Source organism: Hyla sarda, chromosome 4, assembly GCF_029499605.1.
Source record: "Hyla sarda isolate aHylSar1 chromosome 4, aHylSar1.hap1, whole genome shotgun sequence".
Classification (NCBI taxonomy): domain Eukaryota; kingdom Metazoa; phylum Chordata; class Amphibia; order Anura; family Hylidae; genus Hyla; species Hyla sarda.
Genome location: NC_079192.1, coordinates 148,053,960 through 148,078,322, shown reverse-complemented (window position 1 = coordinate 148,078,322; position 24,363 = coordinate 148,053,960). Strand labels below are relative to the sequence as shown.

Below are 24,363 nucleotides of genomic sequence, written 5' to 3'. Positions count from 1 at the left end.
GCCCCCTACTGTAGCTGAGTGGCTTAGGGAAGTGCTATATGTATAGGGTATGGAGGAGTGTACGCTACAGGGTATGAAAGAGTGTGGTGGATGCTACCCCTCGCGCTGAGCGTTCTCTACTGCGCTGGCTCCCGTGGTCTGAGTTTGTGGCTTCCCCAGAATTTGGTACCCTCTCCCTGGGCTCCTGAGACGCGGGCACTGCTACTCGCCTTCCCTGGGATCGCCCCCCCCCCTGGATTTACCCTCCCCTCCTGCCTTACTGTGTCTGTGTCTCCTTCCCTTCCTCCCTTTCCCTCCCCCCCTCCCCACCCCTCTTCCTTTCTACGTCCTACTCTCTCTCTCTCCTCTCTTCTTCCCTTCGTTACTTGTTTGTTACTCCATATCTGCTATATTGTTATACTCAGATGGTTTAGCGATCATATTTGCTCACGTCAGCTCCCCTCTCGTTACTGCAGCCTTTATGATGTGTATTTTGGGATACCTATTACTTGTCTCTCACGTTTTACGTGATGTATGTGATGTATCCTTTCGCTTCCGCTTTGGGAGGCGGTGCCCTTCTTTTCTGATGTACTTTGCTGATGTGCTGCCCATCTGTTTGTTTTTGTTTGGTTCAATAAAATACTTTGAATATGAAAAAAAAGAAGCATTTCAAGGTCCTGGAGTGGCCTAGCCAGTCTCCAGATCGCAACCCCATAGAAAACCTTTGGAGGAAGTTGAAAGTCCCTGTTGCCCAGCGACAGCCCCAAAACATCACTGCTCTAAAGGGGATATGCATGGAGGAATGGACCAAAATACCAGGTGAAAACTTTGTGAAGACTTTACAGAAAACATTTGACCTCTGTCATTGTCAACAAAGGGTATATAACAAAGTATTGAGATGAACTTTTGTTATTGACCAAATACTTATTTTCCACCATAATTTGCAAATAAATTCTTTAAAAATGTAGACAATGTGATTTTATGGATTTTTTTCTCATTATGTCTCTCATAGTTGAGGTATACCTATGATGAAAATTATAGGCCTCTCTCATCTTTTTAAGGGGGAAAACTTGCACAATTGGTGGCTGACTAAATACTTTTTTGCCCCACTGTATGACATTATATGTCAAATAAAAATATATAATAGTTAAATTAACCCTAACCTACCCCCTTATGTGAAGGATGGGGTTTTTGTTTCAAGTCCCATACAAGCATATGGAACTTATGGTACCTTACTCCTCAAGTTCCGCTCTACATCTCCTGGTGAATGCGTCAGTCCAGCTGGCAAGCCAAACCCTCCAGTATACCACGCCCCATCTTGCAAAGACATGCCAACTCTTTAAGCAACTCCGCTTTTATTTTAAGGAGGGGAGGGGATTTGGGGTTGGGATATGAGGAGGGGATATGGGGTAAGGATTTGAGGACAGCATATGAGGACAAAAGCTTTGTCCTTTGTTGCTTTTCCTCCCCCACAAGGATTAGGTAGAAAAAACTGGGCAGCGTTGGGTAGTCAGCTAGTCTATATATATATAAAACTCAATGTGTGTATGTATGTGCGTACGTATGTATTTATGTGTGTATGTTCCAGCATCACTTCCAAACCGCTAAAGATATTTCGATAAAATTTGGTACACATGTTGCTTATAAGTAAACTACAAATATGGGATAGTTAAACTAACCCTAACCTACCCCCATTTGCGAAGGTTGGGGTTTATGTTTAAAGTCCCAAGCAAGTCTATGGGAAATGTATGTTCCAGCATAATTTTCAAATGGCTGGAGATATTTTGATAATACTTGTTACACATGCAACTTATATGTCAAATAAAAATGTAAAAAGTTCAATTAACCCTAACCTACCTACTTACGTGAAAGGTAGGGTTTTTGTCTGAAGTTCCTTGCAAGTCTATTGGACATCCAATACCTTACTCCATAAGCTCCGCTCTGCATCTCCTGTTGAGTGGGTCAGTTCGGCTTGTAAACCACACCCTTCCCGCACACCACGCCTCATCTCACAATGCCACATCCTCCATCTATGCCACACCCGCTTTTATTTTTGACCATTTTTGTACATTGATCTGGCTTGCAAGTCACAATCACTCCCACAAAGCCTCGTCCCCTTCTATTTTCAGCCTACAATCTCTTCTTCACAAAACAGCCCCACTTACAGACGGGATACGAGGATGAGATATGAGAACAAAATATGAAAAAAAGGATGGGAAAAGAGGTCAGGATAAGAGGAGGGGAAATGTTGGTCAGGATATGAGGATGAGATAAGAGGATGGGATATGAGGACAGGATATGACGACCGGATAGGAGGACAAAATATGAAAATGGGATATGAGGATGGGAAAAGAGGTCAGGATAAGAGGAGGGCAAATGTTGGTCAGGAAATGAGGATGAAATATGAGAATGGGATATGAGGACAAGATATGAGGTTGGAATATGAGGTCATAATTCGATTACTCACGAACCTCGCGGCTCAGCGTTTGCTGACTTTAGCCTGCATAAATTAGTTCAGCTTTAAGGTGCTCCAGTGGGCTGGAGACTCTCTCCTAGGACTGTATCCACGTTTTCCAGACCACCGGAGCACCTGAAAGCTGAAATAATTTATGCAGGCTAACGTCAGCAACTGCCAAGCCGAGAAGTTCGTGATAAATCGAATCACTGTAAGTTCGCTCATCTCTAGTCATAATATGAGTATGGGATATGAGGTCGGGATATGAGGACAAAATATAAAGTCGGGATATGAGAATGGGATAAGAGAAGGGAAGAAGAGGTCAGGCTATAAGAAGGGGATATAGGGTCCGAATATGAGGACTGGATATGAGGTCAAAAGCTTCCTCCTACGTGGCTTTTCCTCCCCCACAAGGATAACATAGGAAAAATCAGGCCGGGTTATCTGCTAGTATTGCAATAAAACAAAAAGAAATGAGAAGAGTTCTAACCCACATTTTGTGTTTGGTGATATTGTTGTGTATGAATTTGGCAAAGCTTCTAGACTGGGCCTGTCTTCTAGTAAAGTTGGAGAACTTACGGGTCATGTTTACATCAAGATGGCATTTTTAGCCCCTGAAGGACACAGCCTATTTTGGCCTTGAGGACACATCCAGGTTACATTTTGCATTTTTGTTTTTCCTCCTCATTTTGTTTTGGTTAAAACTGCTTTCTAAGTGTGATTATACAAAAGGGCATGTCTCTGGATTTTATGGAATGTACCCTACGCCATCTTGGCGATAACCTTATTTGGTTAGCACCGTATGGGGGCAATTCAAAGGTAGATCAGAGTGTGGAGAAATAAAACACACCAATTTTGCACTTTTCTACATAGAAAGAAGATTGCAGTATAAAGGAACACACAGTAAACCACCATAAAAAGAAACCCAGTGGTTATTCAGTGTTTGGATTATTATGTTTTGTAGCTTTTCATAATCAAATATTCAATTCTGGATCAACAAAGATATTCTATGTAAACCTTAGCCTCCCAGATGCCATGTCTATTACATTTGTAGTAAATCTGCACAGTGTAGAATCTGGAAATGGAGATTCATTCTGTCAATATGACATTCCAAGCTGCACTACAGAAGATTAATGGACTAGGATTAGTTTATAGTTGTGTGGACATGATGCTCTCTAGTGTGAAGTCATTTAATATTCCTGTACAAATAAAATGATGAACAACATAGTGGATATGTAACTAACTTAAAGAGGTATTACAGTATTAAAAAACATATCCCCTATTCAAAAAGGGGGCAAGTGTCTGATTGCAGGGGGTCGGACCTCTGGGAAAACAGTGCCCCAAATCTGTATGGAGAAAGGGATCGGTACACACTAAATGCATACTCTATGTGATACTGAGTACATCACTTGGGTATCTTTAGCACTTTCATAGAATCTCCCTACTGCATGGAACGCAGGGTCAGCACACACTCCATGCAGCTGGGGGATTCTGGACCCCATTCTGAAGATTGAATGGGGTAGCAGAGGTAATTTTCTTTGAGAAGACTATTTCCAATGCAATTTTAGGTGGTCTTCTCAAAGAGGTTTCACTGTAATTCAACGTAAATAACATTCCTTTAGACACCACACATGACAATAAGTACTAACGTTTTATCCAGAAAATCCATCAGTGGCCGCAGTACGATTTCTGCATCCATGGCGGCATTGTTCCTGTTTGTGGATGCGTTTCCATTCGCTCTCATCTGATTTAATTCAACGCTCATTTGTCTCACACAGTCCTCAATTATGTTCTGGAAACTAGAAACACAAAAAAGTTGCATTAAGTTTTTAGTGTTTCTTTCTCTTTCTGCCAATTGATTTACCTTGTCAGCCACGATAATGAAGCACAATTCTACAAAGCCTTTGTTTTCCTTTGTCTGCTCACCTCCCCTATGTGTTATCAAAATTCTCTCACTACAGTATGTTGTCGTTCTTTTTACCTGCTGATCTCTTTTAAAAATAGGTTTATTGTGGTTTTGATTCTCTCTTTTACGTTTTATATTTCATGTTACACTACAGTGGTGCATTAGGTAGTTTGTTTAGGATAAAATAAAACCAACTTAAAAATTATTTATTACAATATAAAAATTCTATATTAGTGTTAGTATATATTATGTGCTCCCACCCCTTATGTAGATGTGAGATGAAAGTTTGTCTATCAGAGTTATACAGATACATAATATATTTCTAATTAGTTGTGTAGTTCTTTCATTGTGTAGTTCTTTCCAGTCAATCACTGTACTCTATGCTGCCACTTTAGTAAGGAGCAGGAGAGGTTCACAATGGGGATTCACTTCAGCTCTGGACAATTCCTAACATGGACAGAGGTGTCAGCAGAGAGCACTGTGGTCAAACTGGAGAGCACTATACAACTTCCTCTGGTCATACAGCAGCTGATAAGTACTGGAAGGCTAAAGATTTTTACAAATCTGTATAATATTCTGGCACCAATTGATTTGAAAACATTTTTTTCTTCTCTCTGAAGTACCCATTTAACCCCTTTGATGATCATGCTGTGTATAATAAAATTGACATTAAAGAGGTCTTGTGCCACGTGAATATACTGTAAATTTACACGATCAAAACTGCCTGCACCAAAAATGTAATGCTATTTTTACTAAACAAAACAGGATGTACTGCATAATTTGTGACACACGTAACAGCCTGCATTCAACATTTAATACATTTGTCAAAAAAGAAAAAAGAAAGACAGTGATGGGCAAACAATTTGTTTACTCTTTTGATATATGATCCCTTATGTTCTCAAACTATGGAAACACTGGTTCCTGCATATGTTGAGGGAATTTATTCAGCTATTATGCAGTTTAAGCTAAAATCTAATCCAGCGACCTAAACTTTTGAAATGTCTAGACAACATGTCAAAAGTTTATATAAATGTGACAGTAATACATTGTAACAACAGTCTTACTAAATTCCCCCATAGTGTTCTATGATTCCATGATTGTGAGTATTTGAGGAAAATTGTGAAAATTCTAAGATCCCAAAAGTATTTCAGGGTTATTACAGTTCGATTACATTATCTTATCCTCAAAGAAAGAATTACAAACTTAAATAAGGTCTGAAGGCTAGATATAAGATTTTGAGGTTTCTCATGGTAGCCCATAAATATTAGTATATTATCAGAATATTATTTTTTATTTTGTTAATTTTAATTTGTGGAGGTCCAAGACGCTAAATAAAAAAATTAAAAAATTGAAGAAAAGAGTTTAGTTGTTTTAAATGGAACAAGTTCAATGTAAAAAATAGAAAAATCAATAAGACACAAGTATTTAGACTTTGTCAAGTCATTCATTTTTCATGACCTAGGTTTTTAACAGATTTACAATGGAATTTATAAAAGAACAGGTGCCACTGACTGTAATGGTAAATAAAACACAGAACACCAGGGTATATTCCTTTTTTTAATCCAATTAGAATTGTGCAGCAGTTTATGATATTCTGTCTGCCAAATATAAAGGAAACCTATTGGAACAGAAGCTATCTTATGCCAGCTGATGGTTTTTGCCATCAGGAAAAATCACACTGAAATCAATAAAGATGTTAACAGAAAAATGTTGCTATGTCTTTATGATAAGATAGAGCAAAGTAGAGCAACATGGTACCCCTATATAGAACCTAAATAGCATTATAGCCCCGCAATGATTCTAATTACCTTGCTCCAAACAAGCAACTGAGCTCATCCAACACCGCACTAAGCTTCAGCTGGAGTTCTTTAAGCATTATACTGGCATCTGGATCCAGCTGCAGAGAGAAGCATGGATTTAGTACAACAATTTAATCAGAACGCACATCCTGCCTACCGATCCCTCTTATTTTACGCCCTCCAAGAACCTTTGATTTTTTCCTAAGAAGACTTCATTTTGCCATCTGTCATCTGTTTGATATTCAATAGGAGGACTTTATGTTTAACTAGGGATTGGTCCAAATGTCATCATGGATGATGAAGAAATATTGGCTAGGCATTAGAGACTACAGATAAGAAAGAGGCTCATTTCTTTTGGAACATCATGGAAGAAGACAATTCAGTGCCTGTATCTTTCTCTGATTTACAACAGGCCATATTTCCCAGCTGGGTGATATAGTCCCAAACCAACCCTCAACTTGCTGTACGAATTCAATTGTCAAAAATAATTTTACTGGACTTACAGAAATGAAACCTATACTTCAGAAAATGAAACAGAATAAAGACGTTATACACGGCTAGGAAATCATGAAATGTGTACGTGACTTCCTAAATATTTGATACTGTCTTATTTCCTTTGGAGGTAATAGAATAAAAAGGATGGTATGCTGTTATTCTTGTAATTAACAATTTAATTTTTTTTTAAATTTTCTTTAGCTAAGGCTTCAGGTAAATGGAATAATTCTGTAGTGACAGATACCCCTTCCTGCACGTTGATCCCATGGTAATTGTCGTTGACTAAAAGTGTAGCTATTAATTACCAAAGGGTTGTATTGAAATAACATGTAGTACAGGTATCTGAATGTTAATAGTGTTGTTCTATTGATTTTATGTGCAAGGTTAATGCAAACCATCACTATGTTAACTAGGTAATAACAAGCATGTATTGGCACTGTTGTATTGGATGCATCAATGTTGCTTTGTGCTTTATGCTTACCAATTAACTGGAAAATGCTATTGTATATGCCAAGAACCATTATATAGAAGGAAATGAATTAATTAGATCTTCAGCAATACATTACTGGGTATGCTGAAGAGACCTGTCCAAATACTCTGAATTAATAGCAGTCACAAAGATCATCTCTCATTCTGCAGGATTAGTATTCTGACCAGGGAAGTGGGCACTTCCTGTGTGTGGAAAGCAAGACAGGAAGTGCTGCTCAGTTGGAATGGGCACAGTCTGGGCAGACATGATGAATTTAACATTTAACTTTTTTTTTTTTTTTAATGTCGCCCTTACCCAAGAATTTTATGTGACTGGACAATTCTTTTAATTTCTGATTAGGTGATACTGCAGGGAAATTGTACAAATGGTTCAGAGTGCCCTCACAGATGATTGATGGGAGTCCCTACAGGGGTAAACCTTGGGATCAGACTGCTGTCAGTGGACCCCTCCAACAAAAGAAGGAAATGTCCAAACGTGAATTGTAACAGTCTGTGAAGCACCATGGGATATGCTGGTATATATTGGTATATATTGTATAAGGGAAAGTCAACCTTCTTTAAGGCAACTGACATTTAAATTAGACACTATGGGGGACATTTATCAAGGGATTTAGAGCCTTTTTTTGCTTAAAAAAGTTGCACAAAAAATCTCACATGTGCCTTTTGTGCGACTTTTGTGAGTAAGCAAAAAGTTACAGTCTTACCTAACAAAATTTCAGTTTTCACTTTGCAGTGGTCAGGTATTTATGATGTGCTAAAGTCGCACGTAGGGAAAAAAAGGTCACAGACTCCTTACAAAAAGTTGCAGGTCTACTCCAGGTCTGACCTGGAGTACAAAACTTTTTTACGTGAGCAAATTTAATATGTTGGGGGGAAAAAAGTCTCACAAAAGTCTCAGCTGCAACTTTTTGGTTTTGCTTATGTGCTCCAAATTTATCAACCCCCTGTGATAGTATGATAAATATATACCACATAAGCAAACCTAAAGCAAAAAATTTATAAATTACCTCAGAACTTCCTTACCAAAGCAAACAATGATAACTGTCCCCCTATGAGATTTAAAGGGGTACTCTGGTGAAAACCTTTTTTCTTTTAAATCAACTGGTGCCAGAAAGTTAAACAGATTTGTAAATTACTTCTATTAAAAAGATCTTAATCCTTCCTGTACTTATTAGCTGCTGAATACTACAGAGAAATACTACTTTTTGGAATTCTCTCTGATGACATCATGAGCACAGTGCTCTTTGCTGACATCATTATAACTCTTTATTTATTAATTACCTATTAATTAATTATTATTTATTAATTACCAAAGGGTTGTATTGAAATAACATGTAGTACATGTATCTGAATGTTAATAGTGTTGTTCTATTGATTTTATGTGCAAGGTTAATGCAAACCATCACTATGTTAACTAGGTAATAACAAGCATGTATTGGCACTGTTGTATTGGATGCATCAATGTTGCTTTGTGCTTTATGCTTACCAATTAACTGGAAAATGCTATTGTATATGCCAAGAACCATTATATAGAAGGAAATGAATTAATTAGATCTTCAGCAATACATTACTGGGTATGCTGAAGAGACCTGTCCAAATACTCTGAATTAATAGCAGTCACAAAGATCATCTCTCATTCTGCAGGATTAGTATTCTGACCAGGGAAGTGGGCACTTCCTGTGTGTGGAAAGCAAGGCAGGAAGTGCTGCTCAGTTGGAATGGGCACAGTCTGGGCAGACATGATGAATTTAACATTTAACTTTTTTTTTTTTTTTAATGTCGCCCTTACCCAAGAATTTTATGTGACTGGACAATTCTTTTAATTTCTGATTAGGTGATACTGCAGGGAAATTGTACAAATGGTTCAGAGTGCCCTCACAGATGATTGATGGGAGTCCCTACAGGGGTAAACCTTGGGATCAGACTGCTGTCAGTGGACCCCTCCAACAAAAGAAGGAAATGTCCAAACGTGAATTGTAACAGTCTGTGAAGCACCATGGGATATGCTGGTATATATTGGTATATATTGTATAAGGGAAAGTCAACCTTCTTTAAGGCAACTGACATTTAAATTAGACACTATGGGGGACATTTATCAAGGGATTTAGAGCCTTTTTTTGCTTAAAAAAGTTGCACAAAAAATCTCACATGTGCCTTTTGTGCGACTTTTGTGAGTAAGCAAAAAGTTACAGTCTTACCTAACAAAATTTCAGTTTTCACTTTGCAGTGGTCAGGTATTTATGATGTGCTAAAGTCGCACGTAGGGAAAAAAAGGTCACAGACTCCTTACAAAAAGTTGCAGGTCTACTCCAGGTCTGACCTGGAGTACAAAACTTTTTTACGTGAGCAAATTTAATATGTTGGGGGGAAAAAAGTCTCACAAAAGTCTCAGCTGCAACTTTTTGGTTTTGCTTATGTGCTCCAAATTTATCAACCCCCTGTGATAGTATGATAAATATATACCACATAAGCAAACCTAAAGCAAAAAATTTATAAATTACCTCAGAACTTCCTTACCAAAGCAAACAATGATAACTGTCCCCCTATGAGATTTAAAGGGGTACTCTGGTGAAAACCTTTTTTCTTTTAAATCAACTGGTGCCAGAAAGTTAAACAGATTTGTAAATTACTTCTATTAAAAAGATCTTAATCCTTCCTGTACTTATTAGCTGCTGAATACTACAGAGAAATACTACTTTTTGGAATTCTCTCTGATGACATCATGAGCACAGTGCTCTTTGCTGACATCATTATAACTCTTTATTTATTAATTACCTATTAATTAATTATTATTTATTAATTACCAAAGGGTTGTATTGAAATAACATGTAGTACATGTATCTGAATGTTAATAGTGTTGTTCTATTGATTTTATGTGCAAGGTTAATGCAAACCATCACTATGTTAACTAGGTAATAACAAGCATGTATTGGCACTGTTGTATTGGATGCATCAATGTTGCTTTGTGCTTTATGCTTACCAATTAACTGGAAAATGCTATTGTATATGCCAAGAACCATTATATAGAAGGAAATGAATTAATTAGATCTTCAGCAATACATTACTGGGTATGCTGAAGAGACCTGTCCAAATACTCTGAATTAATAGCAGTCACAAAGATCATCTCTCATTCTGCAGGATTAGTATTCTGACCAGGGAAGTGGGCACTTCCTGTGTGTGGAAAGCAAGACAGGAAGTGCTGCTCAGTTGGAATGGGCACAGTCTGGGCAGACATGATGAATTTAACATTTAACTTTTTTTTTTTTTTTAATGTCGCCCTTACCCAAGAATTTTATGTGACTGGACAATTCTTTTAATTTCTGATTAGGTGATACTGCAGGGAAATTGTACAAATGGTTCAGAGTGCCCTCACAGATGATTGATGGGAGTCCCTACAGGGGTAAACCTTGGGATCAGACTGCTGTCAGTGGACCCCTCCAACAAAAGAAGGAAATGTCCAAACGTGAATTGTAACAGTCTGTGAAGCACCATGGGATATGCTGGTATATATTGGTATATATTGTATAAGGGAAAGTCAACCTTCTTTAAGGCAACTGACATTTAAATTAGACACTATGGGGGACATTTATCAAGGGATTTAGAGCCTTTTTTTGCTTAAAAAAGTTGCACAAAAAATCTCACATGTGCCTTTTGTGCGACTTTTGTGAGTAAGCAAAAAGTTACAGTCTTACCTAACAAAATTTCAGTTTTCACTTTGCAGTGGTCAGGTATTTATGATGTGCTAAAGTCGCACGTAGGGAAAAAAAGGTCACAGACTCCTTACAAAAAGTTGCAGGTCTACTCCAGGTCTGACCTGGAGTACAAAACTTTTTTACGTGAGCAAATTTAATATGTTGGGGGGAAAAAAGTCTCACAAAAGTCTCAGCTGCAACTTTTTGGTTTTGCTTATGTGCTCCAAATTTATCAACCCCCTGTGATAGTATGATAAATATATACCACATAAGCAAACCTAAAGCAAAAAATTAATAAATTACCTCAGAACTTCCTTACCAAAGCAAACAATGATAACTGTCCCCCTATGAGATTTAAAGGGGTACTCTGGTGAAAACCTTTTTTCTTTTAAATCAACTGGTGCCAGAAAGTTAAACAGATTTGTAAATTACTTCTATTAAAAAGATCTTAATCCTTCCTGTACTTATTAGCTGCTGAATACTACAGAGAAATACTACTTTTTGGAATTCTCTCTGATGACATCATGAGCACAGTGCTCTTTGCTGACATCATTATAACTCTTTATTTATTGTTGTCCTTAGTGGGATTTGAACCCAAGGCCCTAGCACTGCAAGGCAGCAGTGCTAACCACTGAGCCACCATGCTGCCCTTAGCATACATCTGCTATGCACGGTTGCTAAAATGGGCAGAGATGTCAGCAGAGAGCACTGTGATCATGATGCCATCAGTGTTCCAAAAAGAAAGGAATTTCCTCTGTAGCATTCAGCAGCTAAGAAGTACTGGAAGGATTAAGATTTTTTAATAGAAGTAATTTACAAATATGTTTAACTTTCTGGCACCCGTTGATTTAAAAGAAAAAAAGTTTTCACCGGAGTTCCCCTTTAAGACTATTACTTTTGGCAAGAGAGTAGCAGTACCTTATAGAAAGACTGATTGTAATAGTGTAAAATGTCTCTATTCTATATACCTAACTTTAAACATTGTAAAAGGAGGCACATGATTTTTTTTATGTTAAGACCTCTTGGGTACTATTTACAACACATATCTGATTTAAAACAAAAAAAATAAATGTTCAGGCTACTGTAGTATTCATAGACTTTTAGATGTTTATTGCTGTTCAAGGTACATTACAACTCCAGTCCCTGGTGCCATATAAACCTTGGGTTATCTCTTGGAAAATTACCAGTTAAGACCTCTTGGGGGCTTTTACTGGAAATGTTAATCTGTATCTGTTGACCCATGTCTCAGTGAGTATTTATTTCGTAGAAGCAATGAAAAGTAACCGTGTTTATACGGTAGGCCTGCATATTACTAATGATGTCTATAAATCTACTTACCATGGCAAACAACTAGTATTATTATTGTGCTTTGTTTTGTTATTCAATATTTTTATTGTTTAAAGGGGTACTCTGGTGAAAAACTTTTAAAATAGATAAAAAAATCTTAATCCTTCCAGTACTTATCAGCTTCTGTATGCTCCAGAGGAAGTTGTGTATTTTTTTTTCCAGTTTGACCACAGTGCTCTGTGCTGCCACTTCTGTCCATGTCTGGAACTGTCTGAAGAAGAAGAGGTTTATTATGGGGATTTGCTCCTACTCTGGACAGTTCCTGACACAGACAAAGGTGTCAGCAGAGAACAATGTGGTAAGACAGAAAAGAACAACTTCCTCTGCAGCATACAACAGCTGATAAGTACTGGAAGGATTAAGATTTTTTTTAATAGAAGTAATTTACAAATCGGTTTAACTTTCTGGAGCCAGTTGAAATGAATATTTTTTTTTCCACCGGAGTACTCCTTTAAGTTACAAATGTGAGCAGGTTTTGGGTCCTACATGACTATTCTCTTATTAACAGGAACGGAGCATAATCAGAGTTCATAATCTTCATAGAGAAAATACATATTCTTATGTATAATCTTGTTTTGTTAATGTTGTGGTAGAATTTTAACTTCATACTTCTTTAGCTGCAAAATGACTTTGATATAAAGGTCTTTTATTCTGTTACTAAAATCTACTGCGCAATTACATTGTTAAATAGCTTTTTTAGCTGTTATTATGTTTCCGCCACCTTTTCTATCTACAAATACCTAAATAATCGAAATAAGATTATTCTTTGTGCTTGAACACAAACATGATTCTCATTGCCTGGCAAGTACAATGAACTGAATGCATTAATACGCCAAAATGAAGGCTAAAAATCATCACAACAAAGACCATACAGTACACAAGGAAAAAGAATAAGGCTTTTGTTTAAAACCTATATGATGCACAACTGAGAGGACAAAACCTGCCTAATGGAATTATCTGTAAATACCATAGCTGGAAGGTCAAGCAATGAGGTGTAAAGTGTACAGTATATTCACCAAAGAACACCATTGTAAAGTTAACTCAATAAAAGAGTTTAACCCCTTAGGGACTCAGCCTATTTTCACCTTAAGGACTCAGCAAATTTTCGTTTTTGCATTTGAGTTTTTTTCCTCCTCACCTTCTAAAAATCATAACACGTTCAATTTTGAACCTACAGACATATATATATATATATATATATATATATAAGGGTTTGTTTTCTGTGTCACCAATTGTACTTTGTAATGACATCACTTATTTTATAATATAACCTGCGGCGAAAGCAAAAAATATATATTTGTGGGGTAAAATGAAAAACGACCAAAAAAGACCTGTCTGAGTCAGTCTGAGTCAAAAATCGGATCCCCTGAGAAAATGACCAGATCGTAGTCACTAGCTGACTAGGATCGGGTCCGCAGCCCTATAATAGTTCATGGCTCTGTATCTGTCTATACCTATCCATGCACAGATACGATTTCAGGCAATTTGAGTTTCCGAAACCGTATCTGTGCATCAGAAGGTCAGATTGTGGTGTGAATGCAGCCTTACCTATACCTTTCATATATAATTAGCATCTTGGAATGCATCTTGTATACTGCTTTGAATACATACATGTGTGTAGTAAGTCTGTACAGCTTTGAAAAGAAAGTACACAGCAGCAGGCACATGGGGGGGGGGGATTTATCAAAGGATTTACAAAGGATTTTTGGTGTATATTTGTCACACAAAAATTGCACGTGTGAAATTTGTGCGGCTTTTAGTGGTACGCCGGGCTGCACGATTTCTCACAATCCAGCTGTTTTAGATAAGTTCTGTTTTTTACTTAGCTATCGGCAGAGATTTACTTTCCATGCAACTTCTGTTTAAACGTCCCACGAAAAGTCGTAAATGGCCTAAAAAGTTGCAAATCAACACCAAAATAATTTGGCTTAGAAAAAGAAGCGTAAAGTCCCGCCCGCATCTAACACCGCTGTCTGCCGGCATCTAACACCTGCCACCCACTGTTGTAAGACTACAAGACTGTACAGTGAGGACATGCTGGGAGTTGTAGTCTTTCAGTAGCATGCTGGTGGGTGTTAAATGCGGCCAGCCATCGGGTGGTATATGTGGGCAGCGGATGGTATATGCGGGGGGGCGGCATGGTGGCATACTACAGGCGGCAGGTGGTATATGCGGGAGGCAGCAAGACATAGGTGCGGGCAGGAGCTGGGGAGCGGAGCCGGCTGACTACTGTGAATATAACACTACAGCTTTGGAATTTCATATTCCCCGCCTGGAGCTGTGAATGGGCGAGGGGTCTCGGCGCTGTAGTTTCATATTCATGGTAACCGGCAAGGGAACGGAGCGCTTGTCACCTGTGCTGCATGACTACAAATTCCAGCATGCCTTAAAGTAAGGACATCCTGGGAGTTGCTCTGATCCCCGGCCGGCTCACAGGAACATTAAACTATGGCGCTGTAGTTTCATATTTCTCTCCTAAAGCTGTGATTGGACGAGACGCATCGTTCAATAACAGCTCTGCATGGGGAATAGGAAATTACAATGCCGTAATATTATATTCATGGTAGCGTCCGAGGAGCGGGGCGCATGTCACCTGCACGCACCATACAACTACAACTCCCAGCATGTCCTTGCTGGAAGGGTATGCTGGGAGTTGTAGTCATGTGGTGCAGGCAGGTGGGAGATGTGCGAGTGGGTGACAAGCTTCCCTGTCACCCGCCCACACATCTCCCACCAATCCATGCTGCACAACTACAACTCCCAGCATGCCTTTGCAGTGAATATATGCTGGGAGTAGGGTGCCTTCAGCTGTTGCTAAACTACAACTTCCATGATCGGAGTTGTAGTTTAGGAACAGGGTGCCTCCAGCTGTTGCTAAACTGGAGGCTCGCTGTTGCTAAATTACAACTCCCGTCATGGAATGGGGGTTGTAATTTAGCAACTGCTGGAGGCACCATAAATATATTTACATATTCTTTGTGTTCTTTTCTTCTTATTTCAGATCTGTGTATGCAGAGGACTTCTTCAGATTCAGTGGACTATGTCGATGACCAGCATTTTTTTGTCTTGTTTTTGTTTAATATTAATAAAATGGATAACGAGGGCTTGTGGGGGAGTGTTTTTTGGAATTTTTTTTTTTTTTTTTTAAACGTGTGGTGTTTTTTTTTTTTTTTTCCTTAACAGGATTTGTTGTGGAAACCATCTAATATATGGAATCCATTATTAAGCTAACCCCCAATTATTACCACAGTACCCACCGCCACAGGGGTGTCGGGAAGAGCCGGGACAACAGGCCCGGAGTGTAAAAAATGGCGCTCCTGGGCCTAGACGGTAACAGGCTGGCGTTATTTAGATTGGGGAGGGCCAGTAACAATGGTCCTCGCCCACCCTGGTAATGTCAGGCTGTTGCTGCTTGGTTGGTATCACGCTTAGAATGAAATAGGGGGAACCCTATGCATTTTTTTTATTATTTCATTATTTATGCAAAAAAACTGTTGTTCCCCCTATTTGCATTCCCAGAACAAACAAGCAGCAATAGCCTGAAATTACCAGGGTGGAAAAGGACCATTGTTTCTGGCTCTCCCCAGCCTAAATAACGCCAGCATGTTACTGCCTAGGCCCATTTTTTATGCTCCAGGCTGTTGGTACCGGCTCTTCCCGCCCCTGTGGCGGTGGGTAACAGGGTAATAATTGGGAGTTAGCGCCAGCTGTTTTTGTGGCTAATGCTAAACCCGGCTTAGTAATGGATTCTGTGTATTATACGGTTTCCACTACTAATCCTGTTAAGAAAGCTAAAAAGAAACACCACACATTTAAAAAAAATTGACTCCAAAAAACACTCCCCCACAAGCCCATGTTAACGATTTTATTTATATTAAACTAAAAAAATGCTGGTCACCGTAGTCCAAAGTAGTTCTTTGCATACGCGGAACTGAAATGAGAGCAAAAAACATAAAAAAAAACTGGGTTAGTACATTCAGGGGAAAAAAGAGGTGAAACAATTAAATAAATACATACCGTATTTATCGGCGTATAACACGCACTTTTTAGGCAAAATTTTTTAGCCTAAAGTCTATGTGCGTGTTATACGCCGATACCGCCCTAGGAAAGGCAGGGGGAGAGAGGCCGTCGCTGCCCGCTTCTCTCCCCCTGCCTTCCCTGGGGTCTAGAGCCCTGCTGCCGGCCCTTCTCACCCCCTGGCTATCAGCGCCGCTGCCCGTTCTGTCCCCCTGACTATCGGTACCGGCGCCAATAGCCAGGGGGAGAGAAGGGGCAGCGGCACCCATTGCCGGCGCCGCTGCCCCGTTGCCTCCCCCATCCCCGGTGGCATAATTACCTGGGTCGGGTCCGCGCTGCTGTAGGCCTCCGGTGTGCGTCCCCTTCGTCGTTGCTATGCGCTGCACGGCGCCGCACATGACGTCAGTGCGCCGCGCCGTGCATAGCAACGACGCAGGGGACGCACGCCGGAGGCCTGGAGCAGCGCGGACCCGACCGAGGTAATTATGCCACCGGGGATGGGGGTAGGCAACAGGGCAGCGGCGCCGGCAATGGGTGCCGCTGCCCCTTCTCTCCCCCTGGCTGTCGGCGCCACTTCTCTTCCCCTGGCTATCGGTGCCGGCAATGGGGCGCCGGCACCGATAGTCAGGGGGACAGAACGGGCAGAGGCACCGATAGCCAGGGGGAGAGAAGGGCAGCAGGGCTCTAGACCCCAGGAAAGGCAGGGGGAGAGAAGCGGGCAGCGACGGCCTCTCTCCCCCTGCCTTTCCTGGGGATGTATCGGGGTATACACGTGCACAAACACGCACCCTCATTTTACCATGGATATTTGGGTAAAAAACTTTTTTTACCCAAATATCCTTGGTAAAATGAGGGTGCGTGTTATAGGCCGGTGCGTGGTATACCCCGATAAATACGGAATATGTCACACATTTTTGTAACAAATGCGGCTTTAGAGTAGAGAAGTCACAGAGAAGAAGAGGTGGTGTTACAAAGTGGTGTTTTGAAGTCATTTCTTGTTTTTTGCTTATGTATGCTAAAAAAGTGTTTTTGCTCATGTATGCCAAATTTCTCAACCCCCCCGTGATAGTATGATAAATGTGTCACACGTGTCACACGTTAGAAACACTTACACCAGGGAAAATGTACTTAAGTAATGTACTTAAGCACAGCTTGATGAATATGATTAAAAGTTAAGTTTTACGTAATGCAAATCCTAAATTCTTACTTGTGGTCTGATGCGGAGGAATGTCTGTAACTGGGGAGCAGCACCTTAAATATGTTTAGCACTATCCATATTTGTGAAGTGTTGGTGTGGCACCATGGTCCATCTACTCTGATGCATCAGGTATTGGTGGGTGGAAATCCTGACTGATCCATGCCTGATTCACAAAGGTCAGTCTCTCCACATTTTTCGTGTTGCGGCCACAAATCAAGTTTGGCTGCCCAGAAGTCCAGTGGATCTTCAAGGTGTGTTGGCATGGGCATGTCAAGGTATGCTACCACCTGCTGGTTCAGGTCCTGCTGCAGGTCTACCTGCTGCTGATGAGTTGCTTCACTATGCAGGTGAAGAAAGCTACTCATCAGTGACTGTAGACCTAGGCTGCTGCTGATGGAGCTGGTACTGCTCCCGCCACCCCACCCCTCCCCTCCCCAGCAGCCATGGCAGTGGAAGGTGAGCGCAGAGGGCCACCCGAGTCAGACCTGCGAGAGGATGGACGATGGCACAGATAGGCATCGGCCAACTGACTACGTTGGATTTCTCTGTAGAAGGCCATTTTGTGCCGGTAGCGTGGGTCCAATAAGGTGGAGAGCCAAAAGTCATCCCGCTGCCAAATGGGGACAATTCGGCAGTCAATACGCAAGCAAGTGAGCATGCATCGTGCCATTTGTGAAAGGGACTCGGAGGGACTCCCTGTCTCCTTCTCCACTGCGCACAGCCATGGTGTGTCTGGGTCCTCTGTCTCGCCTTCCTCATAACCCTCTAGCTCCTCTAGCTGCTCTTGCTCCTCCTCTCCTGCCAGATGCCTAGAAAAACTGCCCATCTTGTGAAACATAAACTGTGCTCCACTGTGCCCCTCCCCCTCCTCCTCCTCCTTTAGTTCAGCCCCCACAGGGCTCATGTGGCCGTGAGATGTAGGCGCAACGTCTCCAGTGCGCTGACCAGCCATTGTTTCCAACACGTGTTGTAGTAGATTAAGCAGTGGAATGACATTGTTCATCCTATAATCCTGGCAACTGACTAATAATGTGGCTTCCTCAAAGGGCCTGAGCAAACTGCAGGTGTCACGTATGAGCTGCCACTGGTTGACATTGAAGTTACACAGGTTTTCTCTGTTCGTATAGTCTGTCCAACATAGGGAGGTTGGAATTCCAAAGTGTGGAAACGTTGCAAATCAGACTATGTTGGGGATGCCGTTCTGACGCTGCAGCTCAAGGAGGGTGTGCTTTGCGGTGTACGAGTGGCTGAAGTGCATGCAAAGTTTCCTTCACATTGTTAGGATGTCTTGCAGAGGGGGGAAACACTCCAGGAACCGCTTGACAACCAGACTGAACACGTGTGCTATGCAGGGCACATGTCTCAGGCTTCCTTGTTGCAGTGCAGACGTGATGTTCTTCCCGTTGTCAGTCACCATGGTTCCCATTTACAGTTTTCGTGGTGTAAGCCATGATTCGATTTCTTGATGAATGACTTTTAGCAGTTCCTCCCCTGTGTGACTCAGTTCGCGAAGGCAAACCATGTGAAGAACAGCATGACACCGCCGTGCCCTGCACACATGGTATGCTGGAGGGGAACTGAGACTTGTCCGTGCAGTGGAGGCTGAGGACACGGTAGAGGATGAGGAGGCAGAATCACACACTGACAGAGGACCAACAGCCTGAGAACTTGGAGGTTGAAGCGGCGTGACCTGTCCAAGATGCTGTTGTGGCTGTGCAGGAACCACATTCACCCAGTTGGCCGTAAAGGACATGTATTGTCTCTGACCATAGTTACAGCTCCACACGTCGGCGCTGCCGGGCAGTTTGGTACACACCGGCAGGCTCAAGGACTGGTCCATCTTCTGTTCTGATACTGCCTTCTTTGCAAAGAAATGATGGCTTGGCACTCTCCACCTAGGCTCGGCACAAGCCGTCAGTTCTCTGAAAGGTGCAGAGTCCACCGCTTGAAAAGGGAGGGACTGCAGCACCATCAACTTGGACAGGAGCACATTCAGCTTCTGCGCAGTTAGATGAGTGGGCACATATTGTTGTTTCAGAAGATGGGTATGACACACAGCTCCTTTTGGCTGAGGTGGTTGAGCTTTGGCTAGCTGAAACAGGGAAAGGCGTGCCACTGGGTGATGCAACAGCCTTGACCACCACATCAGAGCCACGGTTCTCCCAGGTCGCATTATGGTGATGCTGCATATGTTGACGGAGGGCCGTTGTGCCAACATTGGGACCCTGGCCACACTTCACCTTCTGCCAAGACATCTTGCATGTGACCAGGTTAACATCCGCCGGATGCTTGATGAAAAACTGCCACACCGCTGAATAGCTGATTTTACCCCCAACAGTCCGCATTGACTGACTGCTACTGACGCTGACTCCAGGAACCCCTATTCCACTACCTCCTAGGAGGTAGGCTGCCGTGAAGCAGGGGGTCTACCCTGGGCACGTTTGGCTCCAGACTTTCCACTTCTGCTACCATGCTGACTGCGAACCATGCTAACACCTTGCTGGCTCAGCTGCTGCCTCACAAGCAATCGGCAACCCTCTTCTCCTGATGATGATGAAGCCCCTTCTGCACCCGGCTCCCAAGTACAATCAGCTTCATCATCATGGAGTTGTGTCTGCACGTCACTGATGTCCTCCTCAGGTTCCTCAACAGTGTCTGCATCAGAAGCCTGAACTCTCACAACACCACCTCCCACGCCACTCTCCTCATCACTACTTGCCCACCTAGCAAAGGAAGCGGCTGATGTCTCATCCACTTCTAGGCTGGGCAGTAGCTGCTGACTGTCCTCTATTAGATTGTCCTCACTAAATAGTGGAGCTGAACCCACAGCATGATACTTCTGTGGGGAAGGGAACAGCGTAGGACAGAGGCAATGGGAGGACAGGGACTGCTCCCGGGCCATGCCAACTTTGGGTTGTGTCTGAGGAACCCACCGACTGTTGACTTGGGGTGTCAGAAGTAACTTGTGATGATGTGGATGACCGTGTTAACCAATCGATGATGGCAGATGGGTTGCTGGTCAACACACGACCGCTAGCTGAGACACGGGACCTCTGCCTGATGAATTTAGGCCTCTGACACTCCTCTGTGCACGTCCTGGCACTTTTCTGCCTGACATACTTAGTGCGTATATGAGGGAAGTACAATACGCTCCACTAAGCTTAAAACAGTATTTGTCTACAACACCAGCAAGTGTGTAATTTGCCTGGCCTTTCACATTATCTAGGCCCTTAAGACTTTTACAGTAACAAAATGTTATACCACTTAGATGTACGCACAGGTTACACTGCTCACCCTAACTGGCTGGCTACTATTAGCTCTTCAGTTGTTGTACACACCAGTGCTGCAGCACACAGTCGCTGTGTACTACACCCAAAATTGCACTCTGTCTCTCAATATAACTCCCTTCCCTATCAGTGCTTCTACGCTGGATTTAGGCTTTAGGTGAATTGCTGCTGTAAAAAAGCTTTTCTGTGCAACACACTGCTCTCTGTCCCTCTCTGCAATAGAACGCTGATGTGACTGGGAGGTAAATCGCTGCTGTTAAAATGCTTTTCTGTGCAACACACACTACTGTCTGTCCCTCTCTTTCTCTCTCTGCAATAAAAGGCTGAAGTGACTGGCCGCAAGATGGCTGCCGATTATAGAGGGCTGTGACATCACAGGGGTGGCTGGCTGCTGATAGGCTGTATGCTGCATGTGATTCAGGGTCATTCCCCCGACCCTTGTTCCCGCCTTCCCAGGATATCTTGCCCCATGTCCTCACATGTGGATCCACCATTTTAGATGCCCTGAAGCCTGGACCGCACTAAATGAAGTTTAATGAAGCAATCGAATTGCGGCAATATTCACATTTGTTGCAAATCAAATTTTTCTTGAAATTCGTAATGCACTTGGATTTGTTAGATTCAATTCCCTCATCCCTAGTATTCACAATAATAATACAAATACAATAGTGTTTAGGTAATTGTATTATTAGATATTACACCTACATTATTCTTCAGCATAGGGTTAATACGGCATATAACTTAATATTAGCCAGTAACGAAATGAAGCAGCTATTGAAATGAAATTAATACTTTCTTACCTAAGACTACTGTATACAAGAAAAGGCACTAAAATACATTCTAATGACTTCCACAACATGAAAACATTGTTAGAAGTGAAGTATTGGAGTGTCAGGATTTTGCCGCTCCACTTATGTTTGGAGATGTGTTGAAAAGCATTGAAGCAGCAAAGCTGCCAGGATGTTCTTCTCACCTTACATTACCTTTCTTACTTATAAGTATTAATTGTGATAGGAATGATTTTGAAGGCAGGAAACATATAGGAAATATTGCTATGTCTCATACAATAATTGTTGACATTGCTTGGCCTCCTTGTGGAGCTCTGTCATAATAGGTTTTCTTTACATTTGATGTTTACTTTCTCTTTACCCTATTTTTTAAATTGTCCATCTAACTGTTAAATACGAAATATTTTATAATATTATTTACAATCACTACAATTATTTATAATCTGAGGATAAATCTTGTTCACACAGCAGTTTAAAACTGAAGAGAGGTAGGTATTCATGGTTTTTAATAGAGCATCAATAATACGTTGGAGATACACAGTTTCAGAATGGCTTTGCTAGTCAGCAGCTGTTCAACAAAATGAACATGGGGCTCAATATGAACTTTAGATGAGAAATGAATTACTGGCTGTTGCTGTTGTTGGCTAAACTTTCTGGAACATAAAGGCTTTCAAGGTTTTTAATAATAATAATAAAAAAAAACTCTGCTTACGGTTTTGCTAGTACATGGCTCTAGGGGCACCTACCAACTTAGTTGTTTGTCTCTGCTCTTTGAGTCAGAAAACAGATGAAACACAGTAAGTCACAAATAGACTTTGCTTAGTATATTAAAGTCAATGAGGAAAGTTATCATTGGTTTTACCCTGCTTTTGTAGGTGTAGGTACACCACATGAATTAGTGGAGTAAAAAGATGTTCACCTACACCACTTTCATGAATACCACCCAATGTGCCCAATGAGGGTACAATATACACAGAATTATCTTTTTTTGTGGTTATCCTAATATATGTCATTGACAAAGTGCAGTTTATAGAAGTATAAGGGGATGGATATCAATGTATGCAACAAGTTCCAGAATTGTGCACAAGACACAATAGGAAAGTAATAGCTTCACAAGGTATGAACATAGGATGACCATGACGATGATGGTGGGTGAAGTACATGTGAATTATTAAACAGGAACATCTTTATAGTTTATAGGTTAATAGAGGATGGACAATACATTAAAGTACAGTGATTCCTGAACTTACAATGGCCTCAACATACAATATTTTAAACGTACAATGGTCTTTTCTGGACCATTGTAACTTGAAACCAGACTCAACATACAATGCTACAGACAGTCCAGATCTGTGTCAATACCCGGAAGAACTGACCATTCATAATGGACATTCCACTGGTAAAACCCCTGTATTCCTCAAGGGCATGCACTGACTGGCTGTCTGGTAGTGCCCCCTACAGTCCAGGGAGGTACTACATGTTCTGTACTTCTCTTTACCTGTGCCAGGGATAGCTGCTCCAGGTGAGGTAAGTTCCATGTTACTTTTTTGGCACGCTGTGTGTACTGTAAAGGACCCAGAAGAAGTTCCTGTCCTCTACATAGACAGTGATTTACAGCTTCCAGCAGCTCTTTCATACGTTTATATGTATGGAATTATTTTATCTGTATTAGTTATCTACTTATTTTTCTTTAATCCTCACTTTTTCCTATTTTGGATGACATTTTGGGAGCTTCAGAACCAAATATCAGGTTTCCATATAGTTATGGTTTCACATACAATGGTCGTCCTAATATTGTAACTTGAGGGACCACTGTATAAGAACTGAATACAAAGCCTCTGCCAGTGAATAGCTGGTAAGTTATTGAGCTAAGAGGGTAACTGCTGGACTTGTACAGGGAGACATGGAACAATATGTCATATATTCTAACATAATCTGAGCACACAGACAATATATATATATTACAAACTGATTTTAGACTTCTCAAAGATGCTTGGTATAAGTAAGTAAGGCAGACAACAAATCAGTTGGTTAGAAAAAAAAATGTTGGTCAAAAATTATAGAATGCTTTTCAGACTCAGAAGTAAACATTGTCGCACATGGTAAATAGAATGGGAATCCTCAGTACTTTATTTATCGACAAAAATGTGGTTGAAAATAACATGCCACTTTTAGTGATAGAACATTCAAAATTGAGAAGGAAAAACCCTGCAAGTGGTGTAGTACATTGAGTGAAGGTACATAAAAACCAAACCATGCTTTTGATCTGTGTACGGCTTGCCATACACATTCATTTGTGAATGTCAATACTAAATAGTCTACAATCAATGATCAATAAATGTCAATGCTAAACAATAGTGTTCTGCTCACCGACCAATGCATGTCACTAGTAAAGAATGAATTCCAAATCTTTAGTCAATGGATGCTGATGCTAAAGTGGCTCGATCACCATTCATCAGTTAAAGTATAGACACAAGATCAGTGTCCCAGTAACTGGTTATCTTTTATTCAGAAATCAATCTGTTTTTGGAGATTTGTCTTCCACTGGATGCCTCCATAACAGTAAACTAGTGGGTGCTATTGAACAACAATTGAACTCTTCATCTGGGAGGAAGACAGTGTATCTTTTTTGCCATTGCACAACATGCCTCTCACTCACATGAGAGTTTTACAACCTAGAAAGACATGATGGTTCTCTTGTGTCTGAAAAATTATCTTTACTATATTTTTTTCAACTTTTTGCTGAGTGAGAAATTATTTTATTTCTTATTGTATAATTATCGGAGTTACAGTGCTTTAGATTTGATAAGTTGTTTTTTTCATACAAAAGGAAATTCCTATTATTGCAAAATATGCACAATGTCTAATCTTTGAACCACAAGGAAATGAATAACCTGCTCAGTTGCTATTA

The 24,363-nt window shown here is 40.9% G+C and overlaps 1 protein-coding gene across 1 annotated transcript in view; it reads right to left on the bottom strand.

Annotated features, from left to right (window-relative positions):
- UNC13C (unc-13 homolog C) overlaps positions 1–24,363 on the bottom strand; it is a 627,474-nt gene that overhangs the window by 127,596 nt on the left and 475,515 nt on the right. The window contains exons 26-27 of the mRNA XM_056572349.1: positions 6,149–6,237; positions 4,084–4,233 (exon numbers count right to left, since the gene is read on the bottom strand). Coding sequence (XP_056428324.1) covers positions 4,084–4,233; positions 6,149–6,237 — 239 coding nt within the window. The remainder of the gene's footprint in view (positions 1–4,083; positions 4,234–6,148; positions 6,238–24,363) is intronic.